A 12746-nucleotide genomic window follows, 5' to 3' on the forward strand; every position below is an offset into this window, starting at 1 on the left:
AATTCCAGCTCTGCCATTTGTTAACTGTGTGACTTTGGACAGGTTGCTTAACCTCTCTGAGCCTCTGTTTCCTCACCTGTAAAATGGAATTAATACCAATCTTATGAGGTTATCCTAAGAATTATAACAAGTTATTTTCAAACTTGTGAAACGCCACTCACGCCACTCAACAGTATTTCCATCAGACATACACACACACTAAAGCACGTGTAGCTGAAAGGAAAGTTTAAGGGAATATATACCCTTACTACATATGGTGCCCTTTGTTTTCTATTTTGGTTTTTAATAAAGCTGGTCATGATCCCCCAAGTTGATATTTATGACCTCTGGCCTAAAGGCAAATAAGGCCCAGTGCCACAAACATGTATCATAGACCTGGTTTTCCTCTTAGTGTCACTGCAGTGCTCCTTGGGTCAGTGTGTGGGCAGGCATTCGGCCCAGGGTGGGTGCTGGTGGGGTTCCTAACGCCCCCACAGCCTTGGGAGACTGGATCGGGTCCCTGTTCCTCCGAGCTTCCTCCTGGCCCTACTGGACTCTGCTTCTCGAGGGCCAAGATGGCCTTGCACACTGTGTGACCCCCAGACTGGCCCAGGGCCCAGACCAGACAGATGTGACCGGCGTGCCTTCAAGGAGGCACAGGAACCCCTCCGCCTTCCTGGTTGGTAGAGCGGGCCTGGTGCCTCCTGGGGCTCTTGTGGGCCTGGCTGGGCTCTGCAGGCGAGGCACCTAGCGCGCCGCCCGCCAAAGCCCGTGAGACTGCAAGTGAGGGTGCTGTTACTGAGAAGAGCTTGAGTCCACTCTCACTTTTTTAAACAACAGTAATTTGCAGAAATTAGTGATGGATTACTGGCCTAAGGACTTTCAGCTGAACTCAGCAGGTCAGTGTTTTGTGGCCCTGGCTGGAGAGCGGCTGCCTGAGAACACAGGAAGCCTTTGTACTGTCCTTGGGAGGAAAGCTTTATGAAAACGCTTTTGGAAGCGGCAGAAGGCCCTGCTGCGGACCGTAGGTATGCCCGACCGTAACCAGGGCCCGGAAAGGCATTAGTCAGAGTCAGAGGAGCCGGGGAGCCTGGGACGCGGGCAGGATTGTTCCCGAAATCTGCAGAGGAAGCTCTGGTTTATTTGCTTGTCTGGTCAGTTATATAAAAAGTGCTGATGTTTTCCCTCCTAGCCGACCCACTCACCTGCGGGTGGTCTGCTGCTCTGTGCACCGTGCCTGCGCCTGCTGTCCGTGCGCCTGCCAGGAGGACGGGTGCTGTCGTTCCTCGGGCTTTTGTTGGGGGTGGGGGGATGGGGTTAACTATTAAAATTGATGCATACTACAAAGTTGGGTATGTTCCTCAGTGATACTTTGTAGCATTTCTTCAGGGGAAGAAAGAGGAAGACCTTTTTCTCCTAGCTAGTGGGGGAAAATGTATCCAGTGCCTTTTTTTTTTTTTTTTGGACGATCATTATTGAAATTGGCAGAGTATTACTCTTCAGAAAAAATGTCTCATATTGTAGCATGAATCTCTTCTATGGGAAGCCCATTTTCCCCTAGCCCAGTCAGCTTCCCATTATGTGGTGTGCCAGGTAAACGAGAATCACATGCGCGCGTGCGTGCGTGTGTGTGTGTGTGTGAGTGTGCCCACGCGCGCACACATGGGCTGGAATGGAGCTGGGTTGAACTTCTGAGGGGAGATGAGGCACTGTGGGCCAGCGTGCACCATTAACGGGAAATGGGACTGATTGTGGGCAGCATTTTGCCTTTTTTTACAGTAAAATGACTGTAGTTACCATGGAATTGAACTTGATAGGTCCCCATATGCCTCCCTCCTCGGACCCTTTTTCACTTTGAAGACAGAGGGAGACTCCGTGTTCGTGGAGTGGACATTATCCGTCCGCCTTGTGAGTGCCTAGCGCCCCTGATCTAACTGCTCGTTTTCTCTGGTCGGCAACAAATGGAGCCGTTTCTGCAGGGACTAAAACTTCATTAAATCACACGTTTCAGCCTGTGGCTGCGGCATTTGCACAGAAGGAGGAGGAGGTATGTCGTTCCTCAGAGCCCACCAACTCCGAGCTGAGTCTCGGTTGGAATTTGATTTCCTCCTCCTGTGTGGTGGCTCGCAGCAGTCCAAGGGGTGGGCGGGGGGTGCTGGTGTGTGTGCTTCTGCTTTTCCTCTTTGCCAGCCCCTCCCCTTACCAGCGAGGCAGTGGGCACCTGTGACACGTACCTTACCCACAAAAAGGAATTGCCCTTTTTTGTGTGACAAGCACAAAATTTCTCAAATGGCGTTGACCAAGAGCCTTTTTAATGTTCTTCTGAATCTCACCAAGTTCTTTATGGTAGTGTTCCCCTTTACCCTATTTCTGTGGCGTTTCTGGCCAAAATAGCTAAAGATCATCAGCCTTTTGACATCTCTTACCAAACATCACAGCGGGCCAGGTCCGGCCGTGTTGGCCTCTTTGGGGACCAGGCGCCTCTGTGTTCTCGGCATGTCAAGGCATTTCGGTCTTCAGTCTCTCTGTCTTCTGTGTATTCTTGATCCCTGGGAGGTGTCCTGACAGTGAGCAGGGAGATGGAGCTGGACCCCCGGGTAGGGACAGCTGACCAAACTCAAGGGCACTCTTGGGGACATCCTTCTCCAGCCTGTTTTTTTCATACCCACTGCCTTGGATGGTGGACAGGCCTCTCATGCACCATGCAGGGGCCAAGGGTGTGATGAGGACTCCTTGCCCAAGGTTGTCTTTGAACAGTCTTCACGTGGGATGGGAATCCTGAGCACCACCTGTCCCAAGTGAGAGAGCTTTTGTCAAATTCCAACTGGAAATGCAAGAAGAGAATCTGAAGATTCAATAAAAAACAATTCTCTCATCCCTGAGATAAGCAGATTAATAGTACGTAATGTCAATATTTTGGCTGCAAACCATTGTCTCGCTATTGATCCAGAAGAAATATGGTACTGACTCCGGAGCCTCATTTGCTTTCTGCTAGCGGTGTCTCTGTATGCTTTTTCTTCTTTTAAAAAACCATGATCTGGTTTCTTTTCCTTTGTCGTCTGAGGACTAGTTCCCGTCCAGCCAGAAGGGCAGGGTTAAGTTCAGGCAGAAAGAAGAGCAGTTGGGAGTCAAAGATTTCAGATGTCAGACCATTCATTCCACTCTTTGTTCGGAAGCTGGTGTGCTTGACCCTTCCCCACTGATCTCCTCCTGTCTGTCCTCCTCCAGACTTTCCCTAGAGACAAGGTTCTGAATGCTCTGGTTAGCGCCTCGCAAGGTCCGTTCAGTCCCTCAGAATATGTTGAGGATTGATACTTTTTCCTCGTCCACCGCCTTTGTTTCCTGGGCTGCGTTTTCCAAAAGAGAAACAGCGCAGAATCCTTTTCGCTGCTGGTTGGTTAGGGAAACGCTCATCAGTAGCCGAAAGAGGAGAAACTGGGACAAAAAGCGTAGCTAAAGTGGTTTTGTGGGAATGTGATTACAGAGTCGGTTTTCATAATAAGAGGCTGTTTGGCACCGTTGTCTCTGTGAAATGGGCTTGAAAGGCACACTCGTTCTTAGCGTCCACTGCATGCGGACTGCTGTGGTGGGTCAGTGAAGAGGCCCAAGGAAGGAAGATGCCAGATCCTCTTCCTTGAGATGTTTATGTTCTTGGGAGGACAGGGAGAATTGGGGGGGGGGTGCCCCGTGGCCAGCAGGAACATATGTGCATGTTCTTAGTGACCACAGCTGCCACGGAGCAGTCCTTTAACGATGCTCCCAGGCTAGGAGGTTAAACCTTCTCATTTGCTTGAGAAAGAGCAAGAGGGAACCCTCAGTATCTTTACATTGATCTGGATCCCGAGCAGGAGGGAGGGGGAAAGGGAGAGGGATTTAGGCAGGCGGGATTTTCTCCCAGGCCTCTCAGCATGCGGACACACAGATCAATTTCTTATCCTGCGTTCAGCTGGACACTGGGTTAGAGACTGTGTTGATCAAGACGTCCCCTCCTGTTTCATATCATGTAACGCATTCATTGCAGCCACTGAGCCTAAATTACTGTTTGCTTTCTTTCTGCCTTTCGTCCCCTCCCTCCCTGAAACGGTAAGAACTCGTGTAAGGATGGAGTCAGTTTATCCGTGCTAATGCTTTGATTTTTCTTTTCTCTTTCTCCTTGCCACAGTAGGTAACCAGTTAGGGGCCTTGGTACATCAAAGGTAAGCAGTGGGTTATGTTTTATTATTTATTGATCATTTCTAATTGTTTATCGATCGACCATCTGTACTAGAGTCTTAGAAAGTCAGAGGTTGAGAATGGGAAAAACCAGGGGCTAGATTTCTTTAAGACTCAAGTTTTTTGTAGTCCTTTCCAAGACAGCGTAAGCACGAAGGAGAAACGAATGGGAGCTATTAAAAATCACCCATTATTGTATGTAAATTTAACAGACCTCTCGAGTGTGGGAGCTCTTTTCTGTCCCACATATATCTAATCTAAAAAGAGAAATTTTCCATCCTGAGTTGATGGTTTCCACAGTTTTACGAATCCTTAATGCCTCCATGTGAGCAGAGGTGTCCCAAGAAGTGTTCGTCTTTGGGCTTTTCCACAAGATAAAGCTTGTGGTTCTCAAGGAGTCGTGGTCCTGGGCAGCCAGAAACCCAGGCCCCACCCCATGCCCTTGAGGAGGACTTTCCAGAGAACCTTGGCGAAGGGCCCAGTTGCTTCCCTGCCTCAGTTTACCCGCATAGCCTTCCCTTAAATGTTGAGGATTTAGAGAGCTACAGAGAGGTCTGGGCTTTAAGAAGACCAGTCTGTAAGATAGGATGTTTGTGGTCAAAATGTTACCCTTCAAATGGAATAAAATGTGCAGGAACCTGCCTCAGTTTCTCTCCCCTCGTGGATGACATTCTGTGTTGTGTCTCCATTACTGTAACATCGTATCCTTAATCTTCACCAGTAACAATACAGTTATGTCCTCTTGTGTTCTACACAAGTGTTTGGGAGTTTCTAGAAATCATCAGGCCTCGGTTAACCAAAAGATTTAACCTGGGTTTTATTGTTACTGGTTTGCTTTTTTAGTGAATTAGAATAATTTAAATGATGTTGCTGTTAGTATCAAACATAATTTTCCCACAAAGCCATAATTAAGATTTTACTTTCCTAAGAATGTCGTACTTCGTGCAGTCAACAAGTTTCAGCCTCACAGTCAGAATGGAGCTTTGTCTCGGGGCCCAGAGCAGCTCCTCTTCATACATTTCTGCCTCCAGGAGAGTCTGCTTCTGCCATTCCCTGAGGGCTGAGGAACTGCTGAGTTCTGTGACAGTTTGTATTGTGATAGTGTTGAACCGCTCCCAGTAAATCCCCCAGTGACACTTGCGGAGAACAGACAGGGCTACACGCATGGGCTGCGGTCTCGTGGCCACACGCACAGGGGCACCGCGACCCTCCACCATGGCAGGGAAACAGCCCTCACGGGGACCCCGTGGCCTCTCCAGACGGGTTGGGCCCTTGAGGCTCGGCGTTTGTGTCCACAGTGCTGCTGACTTAGGAATTTGGCATTGTCTGATTTGGGGGCGAACTCAAACATCTCAAGACTGTAGAGAGGGATCTCTGCACATGTATAAGCCGGGGGAGGTAAGCTCCTCGGGGAGAGGACTGTCCGCTCTCCTCAAACTGAGACGGTGGCAAGTGCTGTCGCGCCTTCTGCCTTTCTCCTGCGTGTCACGCTTTCCCTAAAAACATGGGCTGGATTTGATTCTTTTCGTGATGGGTAAAAATCCAGCTGTCTGAGAGATATTTAAAAATGCTTACCCTTTTTTCTTTTTAAACTACTTGCATTTAGCTTCCTCCTAAGGTAAATGTTTAGATTTAATTGCTTTCTGGGGCTTTGGGCAAATTGGGTATTGTCCACAATACACTCTCTGGCAAATTTGAAGGTTTGTTTGAAAGAACCAGTGCAGCCGTTGTTTTAAAAACACACACACACACACACAAAAACAAAAAACCCGACACATAATGGATGGAATAGCGTTGAACGAAAGTACCTTGCAGAGTAAGGTGATTATTTTGTCCTGGTCAACACTGATTAGGCCTCTGCTGGATCTGGGTTCCATTTGGAGCATCTCACCCAAAGCAACAGATCAGTTAGAGGGAGGCCAGAAAGCAATAAAAAGATGGGGAAACCAGGAATGTTGAAGAGAAATTCAGCATTGCTATCTGTGTCTTAAGGAGACTGGCAGAGAAGTCGAAGTTAACTTCACAGACCCCAAAGAATCTTAAAGTGTTAGGCCATACTGAGAAGAAAAGGGAGTTGTTACTAGAATTGATGGTTTAATAAAAAAATCAGAGGTTTCTCCCTCTTTCACGGTGAGAGAGGAGGCTGGGATCTTTTCCAGAAGTGATTAACCAGAGGTCCCATGAGATGACACTCTTTTCCTGAGGGCTGGGGACTTATTGGCATGATTTAAGTCTCTTGTCTTCTGGCATTGCCAATATGGGAAACGTGGGGAACCTGAAATGGCCATGAAATTCTTTATATGTTTTTCCAAAATGTTCTTTGTTTTTAGGGCAGTAATAACAGAAGAATTCAAAGTGCCTGATAAGATGGTTGGATTTAGTAAGTATCCACATTATCTACTTGGCCCTGATTAATCTTACAGTGTGACCATCACTGTGGTAGAAGGCTTTGCACACTCTGTCCCCCAGAGCCCTGAAGGGCTGCAGGTCTCTCTCCAGACTGAGAGAGAGAGAGCCACGCACCTCCACCAGTCTCTCTCCCCACCCTACCTCTCTCCTCACTTCAGCTAGAATACCCTGTACCTGTCCGCTGTGTTTCCCATAGGATTTCCGTGGCTCGCCGAGGCCACCGTGATTTGCAGTGCCGCGGGCCAAGTGTAAATGTTTGCTGAGTTAATTAAGTCATTCATGCATGGTTGAACATGGAACGGAGGCATGTTCTGACCCTGTTCCATTTGTTTCAGTTATCGGCAGGGGAGGTGAGCAGATTTCACGGATTCAAGCAGAATCTGGTTGCAAAATTCAGATTGCCTCAGGTAAGGCTTCTTTCTTCATAGATCTCAGTTTGGTAGAAATCTGTGGTTTGCCAGACTTTCCAGATTCGTTACCTTTGCTCGTTGCTTAGACGTTTAGGGACCTGAGTAAGTATATGCGATTGCCGTTCTCCTTGTGCTTTTAGAGCTGGACTTCCAGATGAGAACCAGAAAAACCAGGGCAAAAGCGGGCCTGGAGACAAGGCCACCCGCCCATCTGGCCTCTGGAGGAGGCCCTCCGTAGTTCTGTGGCTCTGCGTGGCCCCGGCCAGACACCGGCTGCTCTAGGACCGCAGTTTTCTGTACCAGGAGGTTATGCCAGACAGTGGGGCCTAGAGGAGAGCTGTGGCTTTGGGGTCACTCCTGGGGACTGCTCACTGGCTCCCCTGGATCAGAACCTCCCCCTATCCGCCCCCCCCATTGTGGAAAGAGGCCAAGGCCAGCTGGGGGTTCTGGCTAAATTAGCCCGCGTGAAACACAGTTCAGGACCTTTCCCAGCTGGGGCTGTTTGGCCTATGCATTACAGAGAGAGACAGATTGAGGAAAAGAAGCATTTTTTTTTTTTTTAAGATTTTATTTATTTATTTGACAGAGATCACAGATAGAGAGGCAGTGGGGCAGGGGGCGGGGAAAGCAGGTTTCTTGCTGAGCAGAGAGCCCGATGTGGGACTCGATCCCAGGACCCTGGGATCATGACCTGAGCTGAAGGCAGAGGCTTTAACTCACTGAGCCACCCAGGCGCCCCAAGAAGCATTCTTAACATTATTAATAGTTTGAGCAACTCATTTGAATTTGGTCTCTTTCCATAGCGGATGAGGGGGTGTGGAGGACTGTTGACTAGAGAAGCATTTGTCTGTTTAAAAGATACATGTTACCATGTTTCCAAGGCAGTAACTGTTTTTAGTTTTTATTTATTTATTTATTTATTTATTTATTTATTTTTGGAGTTAAGAATTTTAAGAGGCAGGTTTTTTAAGAACACAGGAAAGCGTCATGTGGTGTCGGAAAGCAAGCTTTTCCTCTCTCGTCAAATGGCCCGGAACTATTTCCACGTAGACGTCCCTGCTCTCTCAGGAAATTCACACACTACCTGGTACCAGGCCTGGTGTGGGTCTACCATTAAATTGTTCACTGGTGTGCAAACAGGTGACCGTAACCCACTCTGCAGGCGGAGAAACTGAGGACTCAGGCACTCCCCGGCACACAGCTGGGTCAGAAAGGAAGCTGAGCCCGCTAGGACCCGCTGTCAGGGCTCCGCGGCGTCCTGCCCGCTCCCCCTGCAGAACTTGTTTCTACTTTGGGAATCTAGGGCGGAGCCAGCAGCCTACCGTTCTCTCCACAAGCGGAAGCCAACTGTCTCTTCCTGGGGCCCGGGCTTCTGTGGGGCCGGTGTAGGGACCAGGCCAGAGAGAGTCTGTACACAGAGGCACGGGTGCACGGTTGCCTGGTGCCCACCAACACACCTCATCTTCTTGATTCTTCTTATAGAGAGTTCTGGGATTCCAGAGAGACCCTGTGTACTTACCGGAACCCCAGAAAGTATTGAGTAAGTTTATTTTATTTACTTCTTCCTGTCACTCTTCTTCCTCCTTCCCCACATGGGGAGACGTGGAAGGGCCAGATTGTTACTGAGCGCTGTGGAGCCGCGCCGCAGCCTGGCCACAGCAGCAGGTGCTTCTGTGGAGAAGGATCTGGGAGGTTGCCATGCCAGGGGAGTTTTCTGTTACTTAAAACACATAAGGTATCACCGTGGTTTGTTTTTTTTTTCCCCCAAACGCTACAGAATTTCTGGCAGCCGCCATAACATCCACTCCATACACCAGGTTCTTTAAAGAGTGTACACTGGCCCCGTCTGAACACTCTCATCTGCTTCCTTCTTCCTCGGTAACACCTCCTTTCCCTGAGCAGGTCTGCCGTCGTGAGCCTGTCACTCGGTGAACCGTTGAGAATCCTGGCACTAGGTCCTTTGCCCGGGGCTGATCCCACTGCCCTTCTGACATTTGTGAACCAAACGAGTTGACTCTTTGTGGCCCTTGCTCCTCTCAGAGGGCTACACAGACCGGCCAGAGGGTGTCTTGACGTTGAGCGGGTGACGTTGTCACCACCTTACGGCTGGCATTGCTTTCCGACCGTGGGACACCCGTGCTCAGAGCCTCGTGTCAGAGACAGGCCTCGGCAGTCCACGCACCTCCCGGGGGAACGGGGAGGTACTAACTTAAGAGTCTGCTCACTCTCCTTTTTCAATCGACTGAGTAGCGTTGCATTTGGGGACAGGGGTGCTAAGATTATGCCTGCCTCAGTAGATAGGGCTGTTTTACCATTTCCATTTCTCCCGGAGTCCAGATGAGTTTAAATTCTCTTGTTCTGCCGCAACATTGCGAGCAGTGAACCAGAATAAATACCGCTGGCAGGTGTGCATTATAGGGCAAGCGGGATGGTTTTGCCGGGGTCCAGGCGTCTTTCTTCCAACACAGGTTAATTTAGTACACAAGCAAAATATTAAAAAGCTGGTGTCGCTGAGAAGACCGGCCAGGCCGATTCTGTACGCAGAGAGGCTCAAGACGACAAAAGGCAACATCCGTTTCCTCCCTTTCTCTTCTTTCCTCTCCTCTTTTAACCATTCCGGCTTCCACTTCTCTACCCAGGCAGTCGGGGCAACAGCACTGTAACTTTAGGAAGAAACAGTTTCATCTTCTTCCTGTGCTGCATAGTAGCTGAATAGCTCCCTGGCAGAGGAACCAAAAACTAGATCATATGTGGTGATTTAAAGAACAAACCAGCCAGGGGAGCTTCTGGTGCTGAAAAGGCAGTCGCCCTGACAGGTGGCCTGGACAGCGGGGCCGGGTGTGCTGTGTCGACCCTGCGGTCTCCCTCTCCTGCCTCCCGAGTCCCCCGGCACCAGACAGCATCACAGGGGAAGCCGGCGCCCGAGAATCCAAGCGGACAGGCACGGAGCCTGAATCTGGGGCTCTGCGGCTGCACTGGGTCCCGGCCTCTCCTCCCCACTCTGGCGCTCCTAGCCTGAGCTCAAAAGCCAGAGAGCAGGTTGGTTAGGGAGAAGAGACTGGGAGTCTGGGAATTCAGATGGTGATTACTAACCCTCGCTTTCTTTCTTCCCATCTCTCTCGTTGCTCTCTCCTGCCTGTATTTAACCAATGTCTCTTGAGTGTCTCCTCTGTGGGAAGCATTGTGCCAGACTGAGGACCAGAGAGAGAGGCAGGGGGATCAGAGGTGGTCGCCACCGCGGGAGTGGCTGATGCTTGTGATGGGAGACGAGACGTGTTGGTGCCGGGACTGCCGGACCCCCTCACGGGCAGAGGGCAGGCCGGACAGGGCTGTGTTGGAATGTTGGCATGTGGTGTGTGTTGCTTTTAAATTCCAGCCCGGGAGCGTGGCAGGTGGCAGAGACCTCCCGGGTTGTGGGGGCAGGAGCTGGAGCTGGATGGAGGGCTGCCTTGATTCCTTCGTGGTCTTCCCCCCGTGCTGTTGCTCTCCCGTGGGCGCCCAGCACCTTCATGTAATGCTCTTTCTCTTGTGATTCTTTTCCCTCCCAAAGACAAGCCAAACGGCTCCTGGGGCAGATTGTGGACCGCTGTCGGAACGGCCCTGGCTTTCACAACGACATAGATGGCAATAGCACAATCCAGGAAATTCTTATCCCTGCGTCCAAAGTGGGTCTGGTCATTGGCAAAGGAGGGGAAACGATCAAGCAGTTGCAGGTGCGTGAGGCTTGAGTGGCTCTCCAGCGGGCCTTCTGGGACTCAGGGGCGGTGGGGAGGGCTGGTCCTACCTCGGACTACCCCCCGCTGGGCAGGCCGTGCACCCCTCTGCTTCCAGGGTGCCACAGATCCTCCTTCGGACGGGCGCTTATGAACAGGCACTGTGGGCAGGTGCGACTGCCAGTGTGATGCCCTCACTGGGGCAGTGACGCTCTGTGGGGGCTGTTTTTACCACCGGATGACAGCGTCTCAGGTGAAAGTCCTGTGTGGACTTTCCAGAGCTGAGGCTCCTAGCCAGCCGTACACCCTCTCACTAGCTGTGGGATCTTAAATACGTGTGTGTATTTGTCGAGGGCTCGGAGTCCTTGTTGGCCTCACTGCTGTCACGAAGCAGAAGTGGTAACTCCTGACTTTATCTTTACCTCGGACCCTCGGCCCAGAGTCCGTGACTGAGTGAATGCTCCCGAGCCTTAGCTGCTGCGGTTCCACGATCCCTCGTGTGAGACACGGGGGCCAGATGTGTTCAGGATGGAATACCCCGGCAAGTTCCGGGGCACACCCCGTAACCAGACTCCTGTTGGTCTAGCCAGGCGCAGTGACAGTCACCCACCGTGAGAGGGGCTACACATACGCTTCCGAGAGTTCAGGTTCATTTTGCAGCCAAATGAGCTGTGTACAAACGTTTATTTCCCCTCCTGGGCTTTTGAGGTTGCAGGTCGGGGCTCGTGAGCGGCCCGGTGCGCGCACTCCCCGCCCAGCCCTCAGCCTGGTGGGCGCTCTGGTGCGGGCGCTTCAGTCCTGGAATCCAGAATCCACCATTTGCTCCTTCCTGCCTCAGCTCTGGGACCTTGGGCACCTGCTGTCGGGCCCGCCCCATCAGTGAAATAGGGCAGCGGGAGCCCTTCTGTCTCAGAGCTGTGCTCGGGCCCTAATGAGAAGCCGTCACTGCCTGGCACCTCAGAAAAACTGATCCACTTGCGCTATTCTGGAGACCGGGAAGGGAGGAGAGTTTTGGGATACGGTTTTCCGTGTCGCACACCTGGCGGCTGTCCAGCATGGCCTGCGCGCCGTCGTCCTCCCAGGGCAGCACCCTGTGGTCGGAGGGATGGGACTGATGGTGGACGGGGCCCTGCCCCGTGCTTGCGGCGCGTACGTGTGCTCCTCCTCACGGCCATCCTGGCGTGTTGCCCCCACAGGAGCGGACAGGTGTGAAAATGGTCATGATCCAGGACGGCCCGTTGCCTACAGGAGCAGACAAGCCTCTCCGCATCACGGGAGACCCGTTCAAAGTACAGGTAAGGGAGGGACCACGGATGGAGCAGGTCCTGCGTGGGGGGTCGCAAGGGGGGTGGGGGGGCTTGCGTGTCATGCAAGAAGTTGTGAAACTGGGTGTTCCTTTGTTTAAGGGGAGCTGTTGTCCCAAACCGGGTGTGATGGAAGGGCTATAGGGATGTCCTGCTTTCAGCCAAGCCACTAGCCCCAGGTGTTCATTAAATGAATTCGGAGCCAACGAGGATGGAGTTCCTCATTTACACCGGCCGTATTTGGAAAGCCTAAGAGCCACGTGACGATGGCGGCAACGGTCGTGGCCGGCGCACGTATGCGACGTTCCCATAAATGCAGATGGTTTTGTTGCCCTGATCAGGCGTGGTCTCCCGTCTCTGGGCTCTCTGGGCACCTCAGCTGCAGGCTCTCTTCGGCTCTCGCTCGCTGCTTCTCTCTAGGCCCCTCTTGCAAGACCTCCAGCTCCGGTGGGGGAGGTGAGCAGCCCCCAGGCATACGTATGCCCTCGGAGCGAGCATCCTGTGCCCCGACCACCCGGCCACAGAGGAGAGCCCATTTCTGAAAGCAGTGAGGGGCTTCGTCCTAGACCATCTGGGGCAGGTCCACCCTCCGACTCTCACTGTCAGCAGGAATGCGCGTGGGCTGCGGGTGTGGGCCGTGTCTGTTCCAACTACGACTGTTCTTTTCCTGCCTCTGCCCGCTGCAGCGTGCTGTGCCTTTGCTGCATTTAGCGGAGCGC

General features: G+C 51.7%; 1 protein-coding gene across 4 annotated transcripts in view; it reads left to right on the top strand.

Moving 5' to 3' along the window:
* The window catches only part of FUBP3 (far upstream element binding protein 3), a 49759-nt gene that overhangs the window by 18926 nt on the left and 18087 nt on the right, over nucleotides 1-12746 (top strand). For 3 of the 4 annotated variants that reach the window (XM_032866092.1, XM_032866094.1, XM_032866095.1), the window contains 6 exons: nucleotides 4142-4175; nucleotides 6522-6571; nucleotides 6936-7007; nucleotides 8493-8550; nucleotides 10561-10723; nucleotides 11920-12018. In XM_032866092.1, the coding sequence (XP_032721983.1) occupies nucleotides 4142-4175; nucleotides 6522-6571; nucleotides 6936-7007; nucleotides 8493-8550; nucleotides 10561-10723; nucleotides 11920-12018 (476 nt within the window). The remainder of the gene's footprint in view (nucleotides 1-4141; nucleotides 4176-6521; nucleotides 6572-6935; nucleotides 7008-8492; nucleotides 8551-10560; nucleotides 10724-11919; nucleotides 12019-12746) is intronic. The other variant, XM_032866093.1, reaches the window with a different exon arrangement.

Source organism: Lontra canadensis, unplaced genomic scaffold (genome assembly GCF_010015895.1).
Source record: "Lontra canadensis isolate GAN:19392208 unplaced genomic scaffold, GSC_riverotter_1.0 scaffold30, whole genome shotgun sequence".
NCBI lineage: Eukaryota > Metazoa > Chordata > Mammalia > Carnivora > Mustelidae > Lontra > Lontra canadensis.